At 39.5% G+C, this 27074-nt stretch overlaps 1 protein-coding gene across 2 annotated transcripts in view; it reads left to right on the top strand.

The window, feature by feature from the left end:
* The window catches only part of XKR4 (XK related 4), a 134878-nt gene that overhangs the window by 30648 nt on the left and 77156 nt on the right, over window positions 1–27074 (top strand). Inside the window, exon 2 of one of the 2 annotated variants that reach the window (XM_081874246.1) lies at window positions 18334–18375. The exons of the other annotated variant lie outside the window; for it this stretch is intronic. Coding sequence (XP_081730372.1) covers window positions 18334–18375 — 42 coding nt within the window. The remainder of the gene's footprint in view (window positions 1–18333; window positions 18376–27074) is intronic. 2 annotated transcript variants of the gene reach the window in all.

Genomic DNA, 27074 nt, shown 5'->3' with positions numbered 1-27074 from the left:
AAACAGCAATTTAACATGAATTTTACTATCTAATGAGACCATTGATCCATAAAATGAAAGCAATAATCAATGTGCTGTACTATAAAATAAATAAGACAGTATTGTAGATGATAAAAAAATTAAATTATTTTTTTTCCCTACCTGTACTGATGATAGTCATTGTTTGGATGGCGGGCTTTTATCCATTTCCACAGTCACACAATCAGTCAATCAGTAGCTGAAAACAAAATTAACCGAAAAGCCTCAAAAACAAAAACGCAAAATAAATAGCAAAAACAAAGGCACCAAACTTAATCTGTTCCGGAAGTCCATTTGACTTCCGGAATGTTCAAAAACCAAGGCACAGCTTCTGATTGGTGCAGGTGCCATGGAAACAATAGCCGACAGCCGCATCAGATGTTCAGCTTCCAGAAAACATTTGAAAACTGGAACGCTTGCTTCCGGGTTTTTGGCGTTTGGGAACCAAGGTGTTTGAGAACCAAGGTACCACTGTACCTAGCTGATTTTCCAGCTGTCACAAAGGAGAAGTCAAGGCTGAGGAGCAGAAATATCTCAGCACTGAGATTCATTAGCTATATGATTTATTCTTCATGAGCTGGTTAGTAATAACTGTTGAAAGAGTCCTGGTTCAGGCCCTTTAACAGTGACCTGTGTAGTTTTTCTTCCCTTCTATTTCTTCCCTTCTTGAACATAGTTCATACTTACGTTTCCTTAATATGACCCCCAGTTTGGACTCACTTTACTGTTAATTGCTAAGATTTCTGAAATATTTCCATTCTAATAAAAAAATGGATTATCGCACACCACCCCAATTTCTGAACAGTGCAAGATTCCAGGGGTCCCAGATGCTTCTCCAGGGTTCATATTTCCTTCTGGAAATGAGGCACAGCAGAGAATGTGGTGTCTTTATGATATATGGTTCTATGACATATATGAAACCTGGGCCTTTAATGGAAGGGTTCACAGCATTAAAACCCCCAAATGAGGCCTTGTTTCTCCCATAGTTACAGCCTTGGATTCAATCTGAAATCAAACATTCCTCTCAAACATTGCTTTGACACTCTCCAGCTTTCTGCTTTCCATTTAGTTCACACCACTGCTCCCACTGTTCCAAACTCTAGCTTTTACTGTTGAGGGAAGGGGGCACTATACATTTCCCAATGCATTGAGCCCTTAATCCTCCTTAATGTCTTATCACCCAGGTTCTCACCTCACCAGGAGGCTAGCCTGGCTATTCCAAGAATTAGAAACCTTGATTAAATTTGAACAGTTGCTGGATCCAGGGATTAGAGGGGTCTGGCACCCAGTTTAACACCCCAAACTCTTGAGGAATTTCCCATCCCTGCATAGGGAAGACTGTCACCAAAAGGCCAATTGTCACCAGGAGATGGTCTGCCCATAACAATAGGTTTACTTCAAATATGTCTATCCTTTGTCACTTTCAAGCTGGGGCGAAGATCAAATTAAGGATTTGATGTGAGTCATGTGTTGGCCTGATGGCAATTTGAGACAGGCCCATGCTTGTCCTAGAGGCTGTGACATCCACAACCAGCTCAACAATTATTCAATTGTTTCAGTTGCTTAGGGATAGCGAGATGGTGCTGCTACAGGGCAAAAACTACTCATGATTGTCACTGAATTGCAAACACTGAGTTGACGGTAAATAAGTAAGAACAGGAAAAATAGATGGGCCAGCTAGTGTATAAGAATATACCAATCTTAAAATAGTAAATTAGTTATTCTACCCATATTTCTATCTTAACATACTCTATGGGGTAAAGGTAGCAATCAATTTAAGTCAGAACACAAGCATTCGGCAGGCTATTTATATAGCAAGAATTTTACAAAGTTCAAGAAGGCATCTTTTGAACTATGAAAAATGCATTAAGCAGGATTGGGATGACAATGAATCCATTTTTCTCTATTATACATGACATTGCATTCTAAAACATTAACGGTTATTTATTTTAACCATATTTAAATAAGTGTAAAAATAATTCTGAGAAGCATCCTTTACCAATTAGCCAACTGTAAATTTCCTCCCAAGTTACAAAGGCTCCAGTGGAATTTCCATTGGTCATATTGTCCTGCTCATTTCTAGAACTCTATGGGGGGAAAACCCTGTATCATTACCAAATGAAAATAAAACAAAGCCTTATACCACAGGCCAGCGCAGGACCAAGTGACACCAGCAAATGCTTTAAACAAACATTTCTCCATGGATTAGACCAGTGAAGTGGCTGTACCCCAGCCCCATCACCCTTTATGGCATTCTACACTTTTATGAAAAACTTGGGTGGCTATGCCATTAAAAGCTGCTAATAATATTAGTACACTTTCTTAATGGCCCCAAAAGATAGTGGCTGGATCCAAACCAAATTAGTTGAGTGAGACAACTCAGTGCCACATTCCATATGATGTTAGTCACATGTGCTTAACCTGGCTGCTTTTACTTTGGAGAAAGAGCATTCAAGGGTCCTGATCCTGAATATACTCCTAGTCTGGATCAGAGCAGGCTTACTGGTTTTCTGCTGAAAATGAACCCCGTGTCTGGCTGCTATTTGCCCCCCACCCCTCCAAAGCATAAGCTAGGAGAAAATGATTTCTCAGATCCAATCCAGATTGACGGCAAAGGCATCCTAGCAAGTTTTAGTGAAAAAACCATTACTTTCAAACATCTACATAAATAACCATAGTGTATGTTACATTGTGGGGGGAAATGAAACAAAATTGGAAGAACAGGTGCAGAGGGAAAATGCAATTTAAATGCTGGCTTTTCATTTAACTGCAATAATAGATTCTGAAAACAAAGCTATTTTTGTGAAAATGCACAGAATGATAAAGCAAGCCGCAGTAGTAATGGTTATGCATCTTTTAATTATGGGGAATATCTACCACATTCATTTTATACTATTATCAGAGCATAATTTCCCTTCCTTTCAGCCTCAGAATTCCAAAAAACTTGCTTACTCCTCCTATAAAATTATGCTATTTAAAGCACATTCTGTTATGTGTGAAGGGCTTTCAGTTTTAGCTTTCTAGATATTGTTGCCAGTTATTCAGAAGACAAATGCTATGGTATAAATACTTTGGTTTGGATCCAGACTTCTTTCCCACTGGTGAGAAAATCTCTTGAAGAGAGAGATGGGTATCAAATGTCAAAGTAGAATCTAGGAGTCCCATCTCCACCCACACCCCAAGACTATACACCAGATCCTTTAGGTAGTGTGCAACCCCATCTATGTATCATTAAGTTGTATTAGTATGTCTGTTCAAAAGAAGTGGGAAAGCTAGGCAAATGGCTAATTGGGTATCAACTATTTTAAGGTTTTCTAATTTCATGCTATGGTCTTGACACCAACTATGCAATATTTGTATCAGACTTCATACTTGTGTGATTTTAGGGTTTTTTTCTGCTAAGGAGATGGTATTTTACCAACTGGAAACAGCCATAAACAGACATCCTGTGGGTTGAGCTAGTCCCATCTATTTATTTTAAAGCTGCTATATATCACTAATCATTTACAATTTAAAACCAACAAGCAACCAAAAATTACAGAAACATAATAAAAACACAATATACTGCAGCAAAATCCAAAACACAAGAGTCATTCTGAATGCTGTCATGAGGTGGAGGGCAGGATTTGCCTAAACCAGTGTTTCCCAACCTTGGGCCTCCAGCTGTTTTTGGACTACAACTCCCATCATCCCTAGCTAGAAAGACCAGTGGTCAGGGATGATGGGAATTGTAGTTCAAAAACAGCTGGAGGCCCAAGGTTGGGAAACACTGGCCTAAACAAATATATCCACATCTACAGTTCAGCTGTAGAGCTACAAAAGGCCTGATCCTACAAAATAACACATCAGGTCAGATCTTCCTGGAAACGACAGCCTCCAATCCCAGGAGCTAGGTTTTGTGTTTTGTTTTTTTACTGCTGAGAGAATTAACTGTACAAATGCTTTTAAAAATCTGAGCTGAGAAAACTCCCCAGCTTCAGCAACACTTTAGTTGCTTCAGGAAAATGGGGTGAATGGCCCAACTTCACACACTCTTGCTCAATAGGTCTTTTGTGCAGTGGAGGTTTCCTCAGTGCATTTTTCTGGTGTTTTCCCCAGGGACCTAGTCTTCTAATTCATCTGGGCATACTAGCAATCCATCTTTAACATCCATAAGTGTAGAATTCCTTCCTCCACCTCACTAATAAACTTTCATACTGTATCCAACTCAAACTGATAAACAAATCATTCTCCTTTGTGAATTTTCAGAATGCTGCGCACAAATACATGACCACACAATTTCCATTAACATTTATGGGAATCTAGAGTTGTCCTTTACAATAACATACCAGAATACTACTTTTCAGTGCACTATGCATTCACTGTGCTTCCAGTATTGCAGATAGTCTTCTGAATTATGAATATTCTCCAGTATAGAATATTCTGAGCAGAATTATTCACTACCATCAATTGTATAAAAGCATGTGAAATATGACAGTTTGCATCCCCAACAATCAGTCTCCCAAGGCAGAATTGCTCTCCAAACCTCTGTTCTTTACCAGCTGCTGCCACCTGTTTTCCAGACAAGGCAGATTAGGACACTAATTCAAGAGGGAAATGGGGTCTCAGTATTCTAATTTGAAAATGACATAGAATTGTTTCTGAATTTAATGGGATCCAAATTGGTAGGAAAATGTATCTTGCTTTGGAAGTGTTAATTTACAGTATAGGAGATAAATGATGATTAACACAGCACTGTCACTGAAAACAGCAGCCATTGGATTGGCCAAGTTCTTCTTCTCCAACTTTGAAACGTTTAGTAAAACTTTCCTATATCATTAGTACATAGGTTAGCTTCACAATAAACTATAGGTAGAATCCACTCACAGAAGGGCTTTTAATATGAGACAATCCACCAACATTCAGCTAATTAGGCCCCACTGCTTTCTGTGAGAAATTTAGTTAATTTCCCCATTAAAATCAATAGAACTTAAAGATGGCTGGATTGTGTTTATAAGCATTAATAGCCTTTCCTTTCCTTTTTGCTGAGGAAGGAAATTGTAGGAGCAAGTTTTGTTTCCAGAAAATTGCTACACTATCAGCTACCTTTAGCTATTTTCATTTTCATTCATGCAACAACATGGGCAACTTTGATTTTATGTGATACTTACATTTAAAAATAAATAAATATCAAAATAGTTATATTTCTCCAAAATCCAGGCTGATTAAGCAAAACTATGGCCAAATAGAAATGCAATGGTTAGCTTTTCAGTGCAATTAACAGCAAAGTGAATTTCTTCTGCTCTCTAGTTAGCTCTTTCTATAACACAAAGGGGAAAATTACTAAATTCAGTAATAGTGATATGAAATGTCTCCTCAACCAAGCATAGTTTTGCTAGGATTAGGGTCTTTTCTTTCTATATTTTTCATACCTTTTTCTTTTCACTATTCCTGTTGTTCAGGCAAACTTAATTTCATGTTCGATATCTACAAATATGTACTTGCAGTATAAGTAGTTCTGGCACAATAACAGTGCAGATAATTTGTTAAATCACAACAATTTGTGTTAGGTTTGTTAAATCATATTTCTGTTTGGTTTTCAAATGTCCCCTCTTGCCTGGCTTCTGATTACAGGTGAAAGCAAACCCATCCTCCCTCTTGTTGCCAGGGCACAGGGTAGTGAAAAAGCATATTCAGTCCTAAAGTTAGAAGGGAATACGGTGTGGAACAATACCGCACACAAGACGTGGCCAGCACGGGTACCTTAGTTGTTGCTGGACTTGCTGGACTGCATTGTTCTTAGCCTGCATGGCCAGTGGTCTGGGATAATGGAAGTTATATTTCAATAACACCTGCAAGCACCACATTACCTAAGCACCACATTACCATTACGTAAGCTGCAACTATCTTTTGGAATATGGGGATTGCAAATTTGAACCTACTGGTGCAAGACATTTTCTCGGCTACTTTTTCTTCATTTAGTCTTGGTACATCAGCTATGATGTATTTTTATCTGCCATTCAAATACAGGATGACCAGATAGTTTGGTTGAATAATCAAAGTTTACTAAATGTACAGTAATGTTCTTTTCATATTTGTTTTTTAAAAATATTTTCCTAGTGCAAAACTTTATAGTTCAGGCATGCTAGTTGCACTTTGCAGATCAAACCATGATGAGCATTTCTGTAGAGATCATGAAGAGTACTAAATGTTTGCTGAAAATAAAGCCGAGTAATCATGAATAATCACAACTGTGAAGTTCAGAATTGAATTGTATTAACTTCTGGCTTGCTGTGTGTGTGTGTGTGTGTGTGTCTTTAAAGCAAGGAGCCTGTCAATGTATATAAACCACTTTGACAACCCTAGGTGCAGCATAAATAATGTAATCATGATTTGTGGTCTTATCATCAGCTAGAAGAGGTATGGAGGTTATTCATAGGTTGCTGTGGAGGCTATAAAGTGGTCACTATTAGTAAGAAAAATACACTTCCTATTATTACACATTACCCATAGAGCTCCTACATACAGCAATGTTTGATGTGTTCACAGAATAATAGTTCTAAATTTCCAATTGGCAGCCAAGGGAATAATCGGAGGGGGGGGGATCTATATAAGAGAAATATTATTTTTAAAGCCAGATCTGAAAACAAATCACACTGGGATTTGAAATGAAATGAATAGTTGCTGCAGAAGAGTAGAATTCAATCTGGCCAGTTCATGAGGACTGTTCATTGGAATAGTGCCTACTTGGTTTCATATTATGCCTCTGTTCTTTGACTGCACCTTCAATTTATTTCACAGCATGTTAAATTAGCTTCAGAACAGCTTTAAGTAAAAAGTGTCCTGTGCCATGTGTTGACCTTTGTCTTAAATATATAAGGTGAGCATTTTTATTTTTTTTCCTTCACAACATTATTGCGTCCACCCAGTCTTTTCCTTTTGGGGCAGAGGGTGGTGATGATAATATTTACTTGATCATTAACTTAACTAGAAGATAAGGAAATAATAGTCATACTTACCTTGAGTTGGCAAAATACCATGTGCAGCCATTTCATATCCCCCCTCCCCAATTTGCATTTTCACACAAGGTATCTTCAATTGATTGGTTTCCCTGGCAACTGTTCCTTGCTTTGACTGCATAAGCACTCCGGTGTGCTGTGAAACAGATTACTGCTGAAATAGTGGAATTAGTCTGGTGTAATGGGATGTTGTTTGAGCTGTTTCAGAGTTCTTAATTCCATTATTCGTTGCGTTATTCCATTAATGCTGCATTATTGTCAAATAACAAGTAGATTTAGTCTAATCAAATTCTCTTTTAACAAGTTTCTTGTAAGCCTATGATAGGCATTCTTTTGATAGAAGGAAAGAAATCTCTAACCCAAACTTGAATAAAATATATCATTAGAAAGGATACAGAAGGAAACCTAATTCTCTTTGAGCCAATTCACATGATAACATTTTTATTTTTATTTTGGTTAATGCTATCAACAGAGTATTGCCTTATTCATCCCATATGTTTATCTCTTTGTGCATATTCTCATGTGGGCTTGCATATACTAGACTCTATGTCAAACTATATTAATCTAAAAAACAATCTAATGCCATTTCACATAAGCAGATGCTTTCAATTCCTACAACAGCCAAGGTCAAAAATGGTTAGAAAGGTAGGGCCATGCAGAAATAGATTGGAATTATTGAAACAATATGAAAAATAATTCCACTGCATGAACAGAATTGCTAGTTTTTAGTCTGTTCCAGTTTAGTCTAGTCTAATGGGGATTAGTTATTTTCTGAAATCAAATAACTTCACAAGCAACATAAAATTGAGAGAAGAAAGGAAAGAAGCACATAAGGCAATTGCAGTATTTTGCCTTGAATTTATAACTTTACTGAAATCCCCAAAGTTCTAGAAGTTCAAATTGTAGATTAAAGAAATAATGCAGCATACATCAGGAACTGGGATTAAAATGGATCACACTGTTATCAAGTGTGGTGGTTATAACCCTGCCTGAATAAATGACCAAAGAGTCTGGCAAGGGTAGCCAGCCTATGTGTGTGTGTGGCACAATTTTGCTTGTCCTTGAACCACACTCTAGTTAATTGTACCATTATTGCAGTACCATGGACAGCAGGCCTACTTATGAGCTGTTACATCATATGATTATCACCCAACTCATGGTCCATACATCACTGACCCCACTCTGCCAGCAGCAGGAGCATTGTTTGAGGATAGCCCAGGTGGCCAACTCCTAGGTATTTTGTATTGGGGCTCAGTCTTTGCCCTCCACACTTTAAAAAAGAAAGTCCTTTAACTACAGGGCAGGTGGCTGTAAAGTGCAGTGCTGCTGAGACTCCCCATCTCAGTTTATGGAGGGCCCAATCCACATGTAATGTGCTGGGCCCAGAAAATCCTGTTGGTACCCCATAAGGTAAAGGTAAAGGTACCCCTGACCCTTAAGTCCAGTCACGAATGACTCTGGGGTTGCAGCTCTCATCTCGCTCTATAGGCCGAGGGAGCCGGCGTTTGTCCACAGACAGCTTCCGGGTCATGTGGCCAGCATGACTAAGCCGCTTCTGGTGAACCAGAGCAGCGCACAGAAAGGCCGTTCACCTTCCCGCCGGAGCAGTACCTATTTATCTACTTGCACTTGACGTGCTTTCGAACTGCTAGGTGGGCAGGAGCTAGGACTGAAAAACGGGAGCTCACCCCATCGTGCGGATTCGAACTGCCGACCTTCTGATCGACAAGCCCTAGGCTTTGTGGTTTAGACCACAGTGCCACCCGTGTCTCCATAGCTTAGGGTAAACCCTGACAGCGAGAGACACAGGCTGTGTTTTTGCTTCTGAAGGTCAGCCTTTAATGTTCATCAATACATATGCAAATTTTATGCAAAAGTTTTTTCATGGTACTTAAGTCCTTTAAGTATCTAACAATACCACTGGGCAGCAGTCATCACCAATTATTGCAATCCCACATCTGACAAACCACTACTATGCACTAGCAGAGGACCAGATTACCCCACAACATTACAGCTGCCATGGCCTAAGAACAAGGGTGACCACACTTGGGTCTCAGCAGCTGCCCAACATGCTTGAATCTCTCCTCTAATAGCCCACCTCCCTTAGCAGTAAAGGTCCTAGGAAAGTTATTCCTAAAAGGAAAGTTATTCCTAAAAGAAGACAAGCCTTTGCATGTGCTCCAATCAAATGCCCCAGAGGCTTGAGCTTTTATGAGTATTCAGTAAAAGTGCCCAGAAATTCTCTGTCAGAGTGTGGGGAGTACTCACTAATGTCTTTCTCCTTCTTCCCATACCCCAAGATAAATTTATGGGCAATGAGGAAGCAGTAGCTTGCAGGATGGAGCTGTTCATTCTTGCTCATCAGCATTTCATCAGGAGATAGGTTAACTTTGGCAAGTACCCCATCTCAAATGTCTTGCAACCTCCCTAGGACCTCTCAGCGTATTGTCTGCACACTCTGTTTGATGGTTACCTCCTGCAGTTAGCTAGCATGGATAAAAAAGGGTAAACAATCTTGTTGGACCTCAGGCAAATCCTTAGATTTCATGAGCCTCTGGTTAATGGGGCTCAAAACCTATGGTCACTGTTGCAAGGCAGAAGAACAATGTGTCATAGGGCTGGGCTTTTTAAGCACATTCAATAACATTATGAACTTATTGCTTGAAAAAGAAAAAGAAATTTTGCTTTAAAATTATTTAGATGTTAAACCACAGGCATATCCTTTTAAATTAATAATGCAACTTTTATAAGTACAAAATTATTATCCCCAGACTTCTCATAAAGTAGGACTTAAGTGTATAACTCCTTATGGTCATTTGAATTTGGCCTGTTTATTTACCTCCATAATTTCCAGTACTTTAAAAGCTATCCATTTAGAGAAAGTGAGCGTAAATTATTCCTCTTTATTTCTCCAGTGAGAATCTAGCTATTCAGAATGCTCTTGGAGAAGGAAATTGCATGAATGGATGCTGATATCAAATATACCCTGCCTGTAAAAGCTAGCATGTCAATGAAGTGGCTTCTGGGGTAGCCTTATCATGAAGTGATGGTATGGAGAGATTTTGTCATGACAAGAAATTGAACTTGCAGTCTTTCTAAGGCTATTCTGAAGCAGAAAAATCCCAAGAGGTGCAGTCCTGTTCAAAAGCACCCTGTCTTCATAGTGCCAAAATCCCAGTTTAGGGCTAAGTGTCCTCAAGGTTCATGAATAACATCATAGCTGGTAGGAAAAATAAGGAGGAAAACATGTCTTTCTTTTTTTCCAGTGGACAGCATGTTGCATTGCACAGGCTGATACTTGGTGTACAGCATTCTATTTGGGAACTTGCGTTGGTGGCATTTGACACTTACAAAAAATGGAGATACTCAAGGGCAAAAAAAGTTGCATGCAGTTTATAGATTTGAGTTTAGAACAGTTTAAATGCCAACATCAAAGAGATGCAAATTTGAGCAACTCTTGAACTCAATAGCCTACGTGTTAGTCTTAAATCGGCAATACAGTAAGAAGAAGTAAATGAGAAAAACTAAGAGAAGAGCTACCAACCTTTGTTTTTTGACTAGTTATCTCTCTAATAATTACTTCTAGTGCTACTAATCAAATTACTGCTACTGTGCTAGCTGGAGAAAAGTTGTCCCTTTGTATGATGGTGGAGGTGGGGCAGGTGTGCAGATAGGTAAAGGACCAGGTGAATGAGTATCTACTGAATAATTATTTACAAGGCTATATTCATATATTCGTATTCTTTTGCAGTCAACAGTTCATAGATAGACAGATGGTTAGATATAGTTAGAAAGCATAGTTGGAAATCCTCTTTTCAGTATGAGTGTATCATCAGTACACATCATGTGGGACTTTGAGTTCAATATGTCATTATAACCAGTTGGCTGCATGCCTGTAAAATATGAAAATGATTTACAAAACAGAGCAGAAACCATTTCATCTCCTGAATGCATTCCAAAATATAATTTGCCAGCAATTAAAATCCCAAGCAACGCAAACTGAATTACTTTTCCCCTTGAGGCTTTCAACACCATTTAATTTGTTCTTGTTTTATTCTTTAGCTTTTTACTTTTTGATAAGTCTCTTATGAGGAATGAAATACTAGCTTTTATTCTTCAAATGAGTAGCAAACGCACAAGCAAATTAGTAAATTCTGTTGGCCGAAATATCAGCCTCCTTGGTCCTTGTGTCAGTCAATAAAATTGCATCTAGTTTGCACACCATGTCACTAGTGTAATGTTAAATAGGAGTAACATTAATATCCACGTAATGGAAATTTTTGCAGGAATCGATCAGCACATGTACATATTGAAACAGGTACTGTGTTGTGATAAAGTGGTACCTTTCAGTTGAAGTGTTATTTTTACAGCACTATCATGTGCTGCTTTTCAAGACTCACTGTATTCATTGAGGTTCAGTCACAGTTAAGTGCACCAGAGTTTGAAACCCCATGCACGCTTACCCTCCATAAGTCTAATTGAATGTATCTGGGCATGTTGCCAAAGAAAGATGCACAAAATTAGGTTGTACATTTTAAAGTTATCATGTTCTACTTTACTAGATTGCAGTGGTACCTCAGGTTACATACGCTTCAGGTTAGATACGCTTCAGGTTATAGACTCTGATAACCCAGAAATAGTGCTCCAGGTTAAGAACTTTGCTTCAGGATAAGAACAGAAATCGGGCTCTGGCGGCACAGCCGCTGGAGGCCCCATTAGCTAAAGTGGTGCTTCAGGTTAAGAACAGTTTCAGGTTAAGAACAGACCTCCAGAACGAATTAAGTACTTAACCCGAGGTACCACTGTATTTTGCATATATATTTAAGTACTGGGATGAAGATGGTACAAGTGGAACCTGCAAGTTACCTAGCTCTCTCATCCCCATATATTGGTGAACATTAAAACAAATAGTATTTGTTTTTAATCTGTTAATATTGATGAACAAAGTGCAATGTTTGATCTCTTTTTTGATGGAGAACATTTTCTACTTTTACAGAGGATCAAAACAGTATCCTCAAAACTTCAGGCAGCAAGTCATTCCTTGATGGACACTTGTTCTGTAAGCTACATCTGCTATGCAGGATCACCATATTTGACGGAGGCTCACAAACAGGATCCTGTGTGCCAGATTTAGGGCAGTGCAGGTGGTTGCCTCACAAAGGGGTGCCAAGCCAAGGAGGCACAAAATTTGGAAGATCCATAACTGAGAAGATCCATTTGGGGACACCAAATGGCCTCACACATGGTGCCATATTACAGAAGATCTCCAAAGTCCGCCTCTGGGACCCTACATGCAAATGAATCAAGTAGACCAGGAATACGCAAACTTGGCCCTCCAGGTGTTTTGGGACTACAACTCCCATCATCCCTAGCTAACAGGACCAGTGCTCAGATGATGGGAGTTGTGGTCCCAAAACATCTGGAGGGCCGAGTTTGCCTATGCCTGAAGTAGACATTATGTGAAGAATGAGGAATTGCTGGCAGGTGTTGTGTCTCTCCCTTACACAAAGTGAATAGCCAAATAATAGTTCCATGTTCTCAAATAATCAAGGGCGAGCATATTCTAATAGAAATTGGCATAAGCATTGGATCTGATATTGTATCTGTGACAGAAGCTGTTACTTAGTTTTGTCTGACTCTTCATCAGATTACCTCTGGTGCTCCTTCAGCTTCAAGGTCAGCCCTAGCATTAGGTAGAATGAGGGGCCATCTTAGGCAACATGCTAAAGAGTATTGGGGCAAGTCTTTCCACCCCCAACTATTTTCCTCCATTGGAAGAAAAGCTGTGCATGCAGCGTGAGCTTTACACTGGCCTGCTACCCTCTGGTGTGGTGTATGATGTGGTATAACAGCCAATCCAGTTACCTTCTGCATGTGCTATGAGGGAGGGGTTGCCATCTTGTCCATTGCCTCAGAGAGCAAGATGTGATCATAGGCCAGCCCTCTTTAACCAGGCTAGAACTTTGATCCAGAGGGCCCTTTTACCTATGCAGTCATGCCTGCATCCACATCAATTTTTTTTTTTAAAAAAAAACACAACACAATAAAATCCATACACTATTACTGTTATCATTCAATCACTCTACAATGCACCCTGTTTTGCATTTATGAGAGATTAAAAAACTGCTTGTGTTGCAGCACAGAGGAAAGGGGATTGCTGGCTGAGTGTCCCTTTGCACCTTTTGGACTGGGATTAGTATCAATCTCCGAGACAATATCTGACCAAGTTGGGAGGAATGGTACAAGAGGAAATGCATAGCAGAGCTAAATCCAATCTGACAGGATGGGCAACTTTTTCTTGCTATGATGCTTTTAAAATGACAAGTATCCATCTCAAGAAAAATGTATCTATCTTTACCATAATAATTGATTCATCATAATCTTTGTAGCCATCACCATTAGTGATTCCCCCCCCCCCCCGTTCACTTTTCCTTTTTAAAAGCTAATTCATTATTTTCCTAGTAGAAAATAAAATAAAATCAGTCCAACCCCCAGAATGCCATCTTTGTTCTGTTTTTATACCTAGTATTAAGTTTGTATTAAGCATTTTTACTGTCATGATGAAAGTAAAAGAGACAAGGAAAGATGCATTTTGCTTTTGTTTCTTTTAAAAACCTTGGCTGGAACAATGTATCCAGTTGTGTATGTTTATTCTCTTTGCCATGGGGTGGATTCTTCAAAAACATTTTTTTCTATTTGGCTACGTATGCTTAGGACAAAATACACATGCATCCTGTCAATGTGAAATGTATATAACAAAATAGTTTGCTGAGTAGAAGCAGCAGTCTAGATGCTCCTTCTGGGCACTCCTTCCTAATCCTGCATGTGTGCACTTTTCACATTTGAAGGAGGATATGCATTTTATATTGGGGTGAATGTGTATCTAACCAGCAAATGAAAAGTGAGGTCCAAGTTCCTGTAGCTTTTGTAATTGTGTTCTGCACACCATGCAAACATCAGAACCTCTCCAATAAGCGCATACACCTCCCCTGCACACAACAGCTGCTCCATTCATTTTTCTGGACTCTAATAATCCGTGTGTTAAATGCAATGTGCATATGTATCTGCTTCCTTTATAGAAAGGTAAAAGCCCTTGTATTTGCATTGTGACTCCTGTGCCTATTAAAAACCATTACATTGGGTTGATTGATTTTATTGTGCTGTAAAGCTTCTATTTGTTCCTCACAACAAAGAATCCAAGGAATTTCTCTCTCTCTTTTCCCCGATGGCCCCTTTATCAGGAGATAATTTTAAGTTGTCATGCATTTGCCAGTTGAATTATTCACTGTATTGCAGTTTTAACATCTTTAACTTTTGCCCATTAGCAATCATCTCTAGTCTAAAGCATGCTGCAAAACCTAATCCCTCAAGGTTAGATAAAAATATTTTTTCTTTTCATCTTCTTTCAGCTGGAGTTATAGAATAAATGGCAGCAATATCACACGGGACCTATGCACGCAAAATGTCATTCTTACTCTTTACCTAGGGGCAACAATTGCTAGATTGAGCTGCTGTGCATGTTTATGTCTCTCCCCCCCCCCCACCTTGTTGTTTTCCTGTATTTTAATTTCCAGTTCATTTTCCAATTAATTTTTGAAACATAGAATCCTACAGCAGATACAGAAATGTTCTGGAATACGATATTAGTGAACCGAGGTTTTCTGTTATGCATGGACATTCTTAAAACACAGATAGACAAAAAAGGCTGAACTGAAGTAATGCCATTTTATTTTAGAGAGACTTGTATCAACCACATAGTGCTGTAAGGTACTTAATGTTGAGATAATCCCATTATCATGGTACCACTTTGTCAATTGATACTGCGTCAGAGGTCCCTGCTTCAGTTTGGGACACTTTGGAGAGATTCCCATTTAGCTCAGGCAAGCCACATTCACCTGAATCTTTTGTGTGCTCACACCCTAGTATACATCCACTACACGAGCAGGAACTGAAAGGAAAAGAAGTCATATGTTGCTAATTCCATAATAGCTACAACTGAAGAGGTAGCAGGACCGGGTTCATGTGGTCCAGGAGCACAAATGTTTACCTACACAGAGGTCTCAAGCTAGTAATAGTACATCTGTCTAGACTTTTCTGTGTATAACTTCTGGCATCTCTTTTTAAAATCCAGCATATATAATGATACATGATCAAACAGTATTTAAGAAAGTCTGTAGTTCTGTCAAAGCATACTAGTCATTGCAAAGGCAAATATAATGGTGTGGATAAATTGGCCATAATATATTATAACTATGCATATTTGTTACAGCACAAAAATGAGCCAGACTGAATGGGGAAACAACATTCCAGATATATGGTATTTCAGTTTTAATTATTGCATTATTATTTATCAGAGGAGCACTCCATTGTCTCTCAAGGCAGATGGATGCCAGCGATAAAACATAATGTAACATTACAAATACAGCAAAAATCATATAAAAAATAATTAACAAATCATCCATGAAACAAATACAAATATGTAAACCACTATTAACAAAAAAAGCATCTAAAAATAAGCGAAGCATCACAATTACACCAAAAGTCTTATCAAACAAATCATTAGGGCATTTATAATCTATAAAACAATATTAGCAACATTAATAAAATAGCAACTAAAAAATATAAACTGAGCACTGTTAATACACACACTGTTCAGTTCATTAAAATACACATAACTTACACATAATTTCTGTTTTTAAGCCAGCTCAGCCAGATGCAGTACTGACCAGGGTCCTTGGGTAGTGGGCCTTGGAAGAGATGGTGGGGCTCTCAGGCCTATCACCACAGATAAGGAACTTGCCTGCATTGCTCTCGATAATGAGGTAAATTCCCATGTGAAGTCTTATACGAGCCTATCTCTTTGGAGTGGTCAGTTGTGGTGCACTCAGGGTGGAGACCAACCAGGAGGTCCAACAGTGACTGTACACTCAGGATGTTCTTGCTACGTCATAGTGCATCCACTAGCAACTGCTCCAGCAGCAGTGCATCATCTGTACTTGCTTTCTGTTTTGCTTGGCCATGGATGTCCTGAGAATGTCATACTTCAGATGGTTTCCCAAATGAAAACTTCGGTCCTTGAGCAATACCATAATGTGGGAGGGGAAGTTATTGGGTTTTTTTTTTTTAAAAAAAAAATGTGTTTTGTGTTGTCTCATTTTGTATTTTTACGTTGTGAGCAGTCTTGTGATCTTTTGATGAAGGGCTGTATACAAATTTAATAAATAAAACCATGCACAGAATGCCTGTGTTCCCCTTAAGTAGGCAAAATGAGAGAATGTTGAAGCATTCCTTTCTGTACAGACAAAGTGTGAGTGGTTGGTGCATGCTGTGGGTTGTGCAGCTCAAGTGGTTCCGGTGAGCTGACAGTACAATATATGTGTCAATAAAAGAATGAGAGGAATGGGTAGCTTATACACATGCAAGGTGATACGCTGTGTTCATAATGTGGAAAAGGGTGCAAGCCACTTACTGTGATGAGTCCTATAAAAACGATTTTTATGTGCTGCTGAGGCAATACATTCTCACCAGTGCGGTCAGTGTTACTAGTATGACCCTCCTAAGTGGTACAAGGATTAATAGGGCTGCTAACAAATGCAGAGTATTTTGTAGTTGTTAGTTTATTTGTTTAAATCACACAGTTGCTTAAAGAGCACTGAAGAAGCAATCTGTAATAAATTTTAAAACTCCTCATTAATCAGCATTTGAAAACCACCACTAAGAGACAGTTTTGACATTAACAAGTGCAAATAAACCACCCAGAGTGCAGTGGAGCTGCCAGTTAAACCAGTAAATAAAAAATAATTTAGATGAAATTTGTATTGTGTTTTTTTAAAGCGTGTATTCCTAAACTCACCATGGAAATAAGTCTGGAAATTCAATGAATTGTTATTCAAGGACTGCCAGTAGAATAAAACGTTTCAAGAGCTCATTAGTAATACATTGATAACAAACGACATAGTTTATTTATACACAATACCTGTGCATTACCAAATTCCAGTGACAAAAAAAGTATGGCAGCTCAATTTAAAACAAATTTGCTACAATTAATTAATCCATACAACAGTGCTTAAAATCTGAGGATATTGGAATGAAATGTTGCAAAAATATACCTTAATTTAGCATTTTTATAAGTTGTGCAGAAAATCTGTTTTTATATACCTGATAGGCACTCACGTGCTGGATTGATAGAAGGTTCTTTTGTGTGAAAAGACAGGCAAAGAGCTTTTCTTTCCTGCAAAAACATTGAACCCTGCCACTCTGTCAATGTAGATCTTACTATTCCCTCAAGCATTCTGCATCTAAACAAAGGCTTCCAGTATATCCAGCATCCTCTTCTTGACAAATTGTGCTCCATTTTCTATTGCAACAAAGTTTTTCTAGGCTCATTCAGTCTTTCAAACATTGTCAGACATGGATGGCACTGCAGTCACTTTGCTGCCACCCACCCCTCTCTCCTTGTCCTCCCATCTATTTTACTGGAGCATCTAGGCCTTCTGCTTTGTGCCCTGTGGTCACTTGCTAGATTCATCTGAATGCGATAGGGTGGTATATAAATGCTCTAGCTTATACTAGAGCATTGAAGGTGGTAGGTGGCCATTAGCTTGGCTCCTATTTAAGCGGCTCTGCTGCCTTTCCACCCCTAAACCAGCTATTAGGGGGCTCAGCTGGGAGGGTGGGATATGACAGCAGTGCTGGGTGAGGCCAGTGAGCCATCAGGCCTTTGGCCAGTGCCCATCCTGGCTGACTATGGCCCAGGTTTGAGATACATAGCTCCTATGTAGCAGAAATGTAAGACTATAGAGCTATTATGCTGGAAATGCACCATACAAATTGTGTAGTGGCACACATTTGTATCCTACCTACGATGTCAAATTCACAGACACCATTTCTGGGAAAACAAGAGGAGAAAGGTGGGTGTATGTCATGAATTGCAGGTGTCCACAAGTGCAAGAAGTCCATCAACAGAGGAAAGGCTTAGTTTGTGTTGAGGAAGGATTTGCGTAGATGACATCTGGCCACCTCCCATTACACCAGGCATGGGCAAACTCCGACCATCCAGATGTTTAGGACTACAATACCCATCATCCCTAGCTAACAGGACCAGTGGTCAGGGATGATGGGAATTGTAGTCCCAAACATCTGGAGGGCCGGAGTTTGCCTATGCCCACATTACACTATTTCCAACAGAACCTTTGCCCCACCCTCCTCTCCAGTCTGTGATTGGGTAAGGTAGAGATTGACTAGGTAGGTGTGGGGGCAGAGTGGCATAGTTTCATGCCACACAATTTGATATATGTGCTCTGTTCCCCTGCTGCAGCTTATACATGCCTGGGGTTGGGACATCACTGCTACTACACAGGTTTGTCTTTATCCATCCACTCTTGGTGCCTCGGAACTTTTAAAAGGACAAGAACCAACTCTGGGTGAAGACCTGGCAGCCCTACTGCTGTGCCACAATGTAGAATATACAGTCACCAGGAGCCTCTGAGAAAACAGCATCCGTGCACTGGTAATGAACTACACAGGACATGGGGAAGGGTTGGTTGGGAACACTGGGCAGAATCAAATACAAAGCTATAAGGAGAAACTTTGTATTGCCTTAGAAAATTTGTCCATCTGGTTCTTTACTGGCTGGCTGAAGATCAAAATGTCTCAGCGGGCATGCACTGTGCTTTTATCTGTGAAATGGACAACTGGTGCTTGAAATTTTGCATCTTGAAGTCTGTGCCTTTTTGAAATGAACCCAAGAATGTTTCATAGGTTATACAATTCCCTAAAGGATGCTCAAACTAAAAGCAATGCAGATTTCACTCCCACAGGTCACTTTTAATTTGGATGCATCAGTGAACACAGCTGCCATAATTAGAGTCAAATTTCTGATCTGCTCCAGTACATGGTACCAGTGTGCAGGATGTATAAACATACCTGGCAGGCTGGCAGGTTCCATTACATAATGAACCATATATTGCCTAAGGCATGTAACAAGGATGCTGCTGACCCTGCACTGGAAAATTAACAACCAAATTACTTAAATATATTTCTTTTGCTAGTAGACTCACTGCATCTAACGGTTGTAAGTATATAGCCTGCTTCCCCTACCTTGACCTACAAACTGACCTTAGTGATCAATTGAGGTACTGTTATTTTAATATGTGTGATATATATCAGTCTGTATCACTAGAAAATAGTCTTTGACTGTAAAGATACTGTACTACCAAGATTAGAGTGTGGTTTCAAACTGCTACATAATCATTGTTCAACTTTGCCCATACAAAGTGCTTCACAATCCATTCTCCAAGGCAGGCTCACTAAGAACCACCTCAGAGCTTATGCATTAGGTCACCTTCTGGGATGATCTCACACATAATTTTGGTAAAAGTGTAATGTTTGAAACATCTTTTGTTATAGCCACTTTACAAAGGAGAAACAGAGTATGAGAGAAAGCAACACATATTGAGTCCAGCAGTGAATCTGTGGTAGAACTTGCTAGTCTAAGTCATTATCTACAGCAGCATTTGGGATATTGTCTGTATCTTTGAAAGCACAAGCATATTCTGATCCAGCCAGTAACTGCAGGCAGAGAAGGGGGGGGGGAGCAATATTCAGTGCGCACACAGAGGTCCCTTATCCACAAAGACTTGTCCTATAACAGAAAACAGGGAAGGGGATATCTCTTTACATGCTCAGAAATGCCCTCTCTACCAAGAAAATGGGTTGCCGTGATGTGAAGAAGCACTGTTTGCTCATTAAAGCACAAATAGGAGTTGAGGTATCAGCAGAAGGCATCCAGAAGGGTGGAAAGTGTGTTGTAATACAAGGCCATCATCATCATCATCACTTTTATTATTATTTAGGATTAGTGTGTGTGTTTTCACCAGAATGTACCACAATAAATTATATTCTTAGTTTCATTTACGTACTTATAAGCATTACATATATTTGTTTGGATAACAGTTGTCATCCCCCCCCCTCCATTGTATATATTGCCATTTAAATAAATATTTTCATTAAATTCATATCAGTTACTTGCATTATGTACTTGTTTTCACAATAATCCTATATTTTCTTTTTCTTTGTACCTACATCATTGGGGAAGCTTTTCTTGCCAAAATATATAAGCATGTCTTTCTATAGTGTTCTTCATAGCTGTATTACTATCAAAAGTGGACTTCAGTTCCTGTCCTTTGAATCCATAGACTGTGAGGGTTTGTCCACATTTACCTCCACTGCCCCCAACACTTCTGTGCCCAGGTCTGCACTTTAAAGTGCCGTGTCTGAGCACTTTTTTTTTTTGCCCCACAACTTTCCCCAGGAAATCCCACTCTTTAACGCTGAATCAGGGGATAACAGCAATTCGTTTTTTTCGCAGATTGCGGGAAAAGGTTACAGCAAGCTATGAGAATAGCTGAATACATGTACAGTGGTACCTCGCAAGACAAATGCCTCGTAAGACGAAAAACTCGCAAAACGAAAGAGTTTTTTGTTTTTTGAGTTGTTTTGCAAGACGGATTTCCCTATGGGCTTGCTTCACAAGACGAAAACGTCTTGCAAGTTTGTTTCCTTTGTCTTGCAAGTTTGTTTCCTTTTTCTTAAAACCGTGCATTCACTTCGAATTTTAGTATATGTGCTGCCGAAGCGAGCACTTCGAAGAGCAACTCATAGCACGCGGTGTGGTAGCCTTTTTTGAGGTTTTTGAAGACTTTGGTGATTTTTGAAGCTTTTCCAAAGTCCGTGCTTCGCAAGACGAAAAAATCGCAAGACGAAAAAACTCGCGGAACGAATTAATTTCGTCTTGTGAGGCACCACTGTAATTCTTTTTTTTTGCTGTTTTGGCAGACCAGCTTTATCCTTAGAGTAAGAGTGTTAATTAGACTGCAGTCCCATCCCCACTTCCCCCTGGAGTGAGCCTCATCAAAGGGTGGGCTATCACATGGATGAACCTAGGGAACGAGTCCATATGGTTGCTGGTTTCCCCTTAGAATATTTTGATTCTGTTGAGATGCAAAAGCAACAAAATACTCTGAGATACTCCTATAATTAACAACAACAACAAAATTATTAATTTGTAGAACTGTCTGGACAAAACAATTTATACTTTCTTTACACCAAGCACTTAGGTAAAGGTAAAGGTACCCCTGACCGTTAGGTCCAGTCGCAGATGACTCTGGGGTTGCACGCTCATCTCGCTCTATAGGCCAAGGGAGCCGGCGTTTGTTCGCAGACAACTTCCGGTTCATGTGGCCAACATGACTAAGCTGCTTCTGGCGAACCAGAGCAACGCACAGAAAAGCCATTTACCTTCCTGCCGGAGTGGTACCTATTTATCTACTTGCACTTTGGCATGCTTTCAAACTGCTAAGTGGGCAGGAGCTGGAACCGAACAACGGGAGCTCACCCTGTCGCGGGGATTCGAACTACCAACCTTCTGATCGGCCAGCCCTAGGTTCTGCGGTTTAGACACCAAGCACTTAGTTTGGCTCATATTATGGTGTTGCAATTCCTTCATTGTTACTGACAGTACATGTTCATTTCCCTCCTCTCTTTAGCCACATATTTATTGAGCTTCAAATACCTGAAAGACCTTAGAAATCATAGCAGGACAGTAATCAGTGTTTATATTTTTTTTAAAAAATTGTTTCCATGGTACACAGATCTTACATTTCCATGTAGAATTCATTGTTCAAAAACGTACAAGTAACTAGTTATTCATCTACAAAAAAATATTTTGAGTGATGCAATATGAGAGGCAGACCACAGAGGAGCAGCTTGAAAGTGTGTGGTGAGGGTGGTAGGGAGCAACAAGATCAGCTGCAGGGGCAAGAGGGAAGGAAAAGGGCTAGTAAATATGTGTGGTGATCTCTGTGCGTGCACAGAACTGAACCTATACATAAATTGATTGTCTATTTAGTTATTTACAAAGTTCCCCAATAATCTCCATTATACACAAAGCAAAAAATAAGCATTCAGTGAAATGAACAGAATCGAACTTAAAGCACTAAAAAGAAATAAGTATTATAAGCAGCAAACATTTAACTAGCTGGCAGAAAAGGTGATTAAGGCTGCAATCCTAATGAGAAGCTTGATGAATTAGAAAGGCAGTTTAACTTCCTCATTCAGAGCCCTGCTGACAAGGTGAAACTGAGGGCATAGAAATGTTCTTCATTTCTCCCTCCATGTCTGGCTTGGCCATTTGCTCTCCCATTGGAAGAGTTGGAAGAGTTTTAGATACATTTAAAAGTATGCCTAAATTTTCTCCAAGTTTAGCTGTGTGTCCCAGGAAGGCCTGAAAATCCATTGGACCACAACTGCTCCCCAACATGCCCCCTTTTTGGGCCCTTCTGCTGCCAGGGATCCATTAGTTGGGCCAGAGATTCAAAGAGGCAAGTGGTGTCAGAAAGGACTTCTGTCTCTAATGTCAAAGAGGCTTATCTGATATATCCTATGGCCACCGGAAAATACTCTTCTGATCCTACCTCTTAAAGAGATGGTGCAGTGAGCATAGCCTTCCCACAAATGTCAAAGAACAGGAAGATTTACCTTACTGACGGGATAATCAGCATCCCCCAAGAGTGCCTGCAATTATCTTCTTGAGCACTTTGCAGCTTGGGTTTCTTGCAATGATGAGTCATCAGGTAGCCTAAGCCTGTGAAATGAAAAAACACCAGACCTCCTCTTTCACCTAGAGTGGAATCTCTCACTTAATGTAGATTTCCATGCTTTTGCAAATGCAAACCTTTACATAATTTTTAGCATCAATATGCACAGACATTTTTCTTAAGCTTCATATAATGTTATTGAGCTTCTCATATATTATGAGGTTGCAACCACACACAAAAATTCTAGAGATTTATTTTATTTTAACAAAACCATTCATAAAGACTTTCTGAGGGATCGGACACAAACAGTGAGGATTGGGCCTGTTATATCTACCTCCCTGAAGCTCAGCACTGGCACCCCACAGGGATGTGTGCTGAGTCCCTGTACTCATTGTATACATATGACTGTATTTCATCTGATCCATCCATTGCAATTATTAAGTTTGCAAATGATACTACCATAATGGGTCTAATTACAGGGGGAGATGAATCAGTATTGACATGGTGCGTAGAGAATAACTTGCATCTAAATATTAGCAAGACAAAGGAGATGGTGTTGGACTTTTGGAGGAAGAGAGGGGAACTAGGCCTGTTGTATATGGGGGGGGGGTTGGGTGGAGAGAGAATCTTTCTTTAAATTCCTGGGAGTTTACCTTAGTGAAGACTTCACTTGGAAAAACAATATAACTCAGGTGGTTAGGAAGGCCCAACAGAGACTCCATTTCCTCAGGGTCTTGCGAAAGAACAATGTTAAACAACAATTGATGACTTCCTTCTACCGGTCCACAATACAAAGTGTCCTCTCATATTGTATCAAAGTGTGGTACATTTGACAGTCACGGACAGAAAGTCTTTACAGAGGGTGGTGAACACAGCACTGTTCCCTGAGCCCACTAGATGACATCACAAGGATCATTGCCTTAGGAGAACGAGAAAACTTAGGAGGGACGATTCACACCCCGGCCAGCACCTCTTTAATCTTCTACCCTCAGGCAAGAGATATAGAAGTATAATCAGTCGTAGCAACAGGCTAAAAAACAGTTTCTATCTGTGGACTGTTAGGCTGCTGAACGGAAAATAATATAGTGCAACTGACTTTCAGGGTTGGTGTGTTGTGCGACAAGCACACAGAGTGCAATGTGATTGAGTGTATGGGGGGGGGAAGGCTTGGTTAATTTCATTGTACACAGATTGTACATTGACAAGAAAGGTATTATTATTATACTAATAAATTTGGTGGGACCATTTTCAAGTTTGATACATGTCCAAAATATTTCACATCTTTTGTTATCATCTCTCATACGGTAATTTGCATTTGGACTTTAGTATCTCTTAGATTAGTTTCAGTAGAATGGAATTCTCGGTATGTTAATGACTGTTGTACAGTACTGTACAACTTGCAAAATGGAATATCTTGTGGAGTAACAAATATTACTGATATTGAAATTCAAGGGCTGCCGTGGTAATAACTAACCAAGTTAACTATAATGCAGGTGGGGAACTCTTCTTCATCCCAAGGGCTGCATTCTCTTGTGGGCAAACTTCTGTGGGCTGCAGGTGTGCCAATTCTAGGGGGCAGAGGTGTCCTCAGCCCGCTCAATATTCCTAACAGGGACTCAACCCCTCTATTATTGAGGGGACGGAGAAGGCCAAACACAGTGCAGCATCAAAGGCATGCTCCTCCTGAGCACGAGAGAGAAGAAGCAGTGGCCATTGAAGCTGCACACACAACATGCCACTGCGCGCACCCTCCCCCCAATTTTTGGCCCAAGTCAGCACCCCTAGTGGGCTGCATGCCAGAGCTGGCTGAGTCCCAAGCCTGAAAAGTGGACAAAGCAATGGATGTGATTGTTAACTTTTGTTTAGTCCCCTTCATTCCAGTCATGCAAAAGCCAAATGTTTCTACACCTCTGCACACCTTTACACACTATTATTTAGTTATATGCCATATAAGTTACTGAAGTGTTAACTGCTTAGTAATTTGCTTTTTAATTTAATATTGTAAATATTTTAGGTTTCCATATTTTGCTTTATTATTTTATTGCTGTTGCAGGCTGATCTGAGTGACATTATATTGAGCATATGTAATGTATAAATTCTAAATGTGGTTTCAATGATTTTGCACTTATTCTTTTAGGTTGGACCTAATTGCTTTAGTCAAGCTGTGTTAGCAGGTCCACATAAGAAAAAAAGGGGGAAAGGTGATATTCCATAGCTATGTTCCAAGGGTATCCTTTGTATTTTCCATTGAGAGTGCCAATACTGTCCCCTAAGATGCAAAGTGACAGGGCTCCAGCTGTGTTTCTTGGCTGTGAGTTCTATTAACATTGCATGTAAATGCTTTGACCCTTCAGCTTGTAATATGGCAAGTCAAGCTGCGATTTTTAGTACAGGATATTTCCTAGTATAAGACCGGCATTTCTTCTTGTTTAATGAAATTGCTGTGTCTTAAACTATTTTAATAAACCTCAAGGGCTTCATAGTTGGATATTGTGTGCAATCATGTGTCAACTGACACAGAATTGAAAAGCTGTAATAATTTTTTTCCCCTCTAAACAGTAAAAAAAATTAAGTGGTAGCACTAGGTTACAGTTCAAAGAGAAATGGTGAAATCTGATGTTGCTGTACGTTACATATATAGTATTATGATAACCCAGTGCATTTTGAACAATGGTATTCTCTGAAAAATGTCTTTGTATCATGAAGGACAGACCAGATTCCTATTTTATGTATGGCTTCTATCTTATCTCATTAGTACTACTCAAAATGCATTAAATAAAGCATAAACACAACTTCAGATTCTGTGCCCGTTTCTCAAAACTCAATTTCCCCATTGGATTATGATTTGCAATGTTGACATCTTTTATTTCACTGTGAGTATACACAAACCCCTTCATTTATTTCATTTTGCCCAATTTAGAAGTGTCCCAGACAAAGCCTAAAACTGGTATTGAAAAGCAATGATTTTTGGATACGTAGAAAGTGCCTGGGTGGGGAGTCCTCATGGGCAGGTAGTTTCCCTTTCCTGGTATAAATGTTGAATAAATGCATTTCCCCCCCCAAAAAATTAAGGCAAATGTTTCCCACTGACAGAGACTAATGCAATATCAACCATAGATCCAGTAACAGTAAAAGAGGGAGAATATCATTTTATTGCCAAACAAGTTCTTCCTATGAAAGGGTACCAGATTGTGTGCAAAACACTATCTGATTTTCTAAGATCCAAAGAAAGCCAATATATTACAAAGTTGTCACTGTTATATTACAGATAACAGATTTTCTCACACTTATTCTGTGTTGAGATTCCTGCCGAAATATCAGCATGAAGCCCTTCCCTGAGGAATGCATGCAATAGGCAATATTATATATATAATGAGTGCTACAGATTGATAGCCGCAAGTAGTTTGAAAACAGAAGACAATGAATTCTTTTCTTCAAGCATAGTATGCTAAATCAGGCAGATATGGCTTTAGAATATGATTACTTTTTAAAGTGCTGATGGAATCACATATTTTGAATTTATACCTTATCTCTTTCTACTTGTCCACTTTGTTAACCCTACTTTTAATTTTATTCCTGGATAGATTTACAGGAAAAGCTTTCAAACACCAAGCCATAATTAGCCAGTAAAGGTTCAGGTTACATGGCCCTGCCATATACATTATTGGTGATTTGTTCCATGCAGCATTTCTTGGGCAATTGTTTTCCCATTTCCTATAGCTTGTGCTAATATAAGAGCAATACACCATGTGTTTAAATCTTAGCTGTATGCCTAGTGTTCTGTGGGACTTCCAGACAGAGTTGCATAGGGCTGCAGCCTAAATCTTATTGATGTTAATGTAATTAGGTAGCAATCCTATACCCAATTACCTGGGAGTAAGTGTAACTGAACTCAGTGGGACTTGCATATGTGTAAATATGCAGATTAGTTTCCTAACCAAACAGAATGATTTGGAGTCGCTGTTTTTTTAACAGCAACTCCCTATTATAGATGGAAGTCTTTACAAATAAATATGTTGATGACAAAACACATAGAACTGCTTCCCTTGTAGGCTCACATAGAGTTTTCATTATTCTTGTTGTTGATGATTACAACAATGCATGTGCTGCGCATCTAAATTTTTACAGAATGTGGGTTGACGGCATTTGGAATGGTCACGGCTGGAGAGGGAAGGGTCAGTACCCTCATGTGCTGTGGTGATGGCTTTGCTGAAAAAGCTTCTATGCTACCATTAGGGTTGAAAAAAGCCTTGTAGTGTGTGTGTGTGTGTGTGTGTGTGTGTGTGTGTGAGAGAGAGAGAGAGAGAGAGAGAGAGAGAGAGAGAGATGGTGTGTAAATGAATGTGATGTGTGGATGTTTGCGTGTGCGCGCGCACACACACACACACACACACACACACGAATGTGGGGGGGGGGGAGGAGAGACTATGAGATGGCTTTACCCACTATCAGATCTGGCAAT

The sequence above is a fragment of the Podarcis erhardii genome (assembly GCF_964252035.2).
Source record: "Podarcis erhardii genome assembly, chromosome: 8".
Classification (NCBI taxonomy): domain Eukaryota; kingdom Metazoa; phylum Chordata; class Lepidosauria; order Squamata; family Lacertidae; genus Podarcis; species Podarcis erhardii.
The sequence above is the reverse complement of the archived record's forward strand: the minus strand, read 5'-3'. Positions and strand labels throughout refer to the sequence as shown.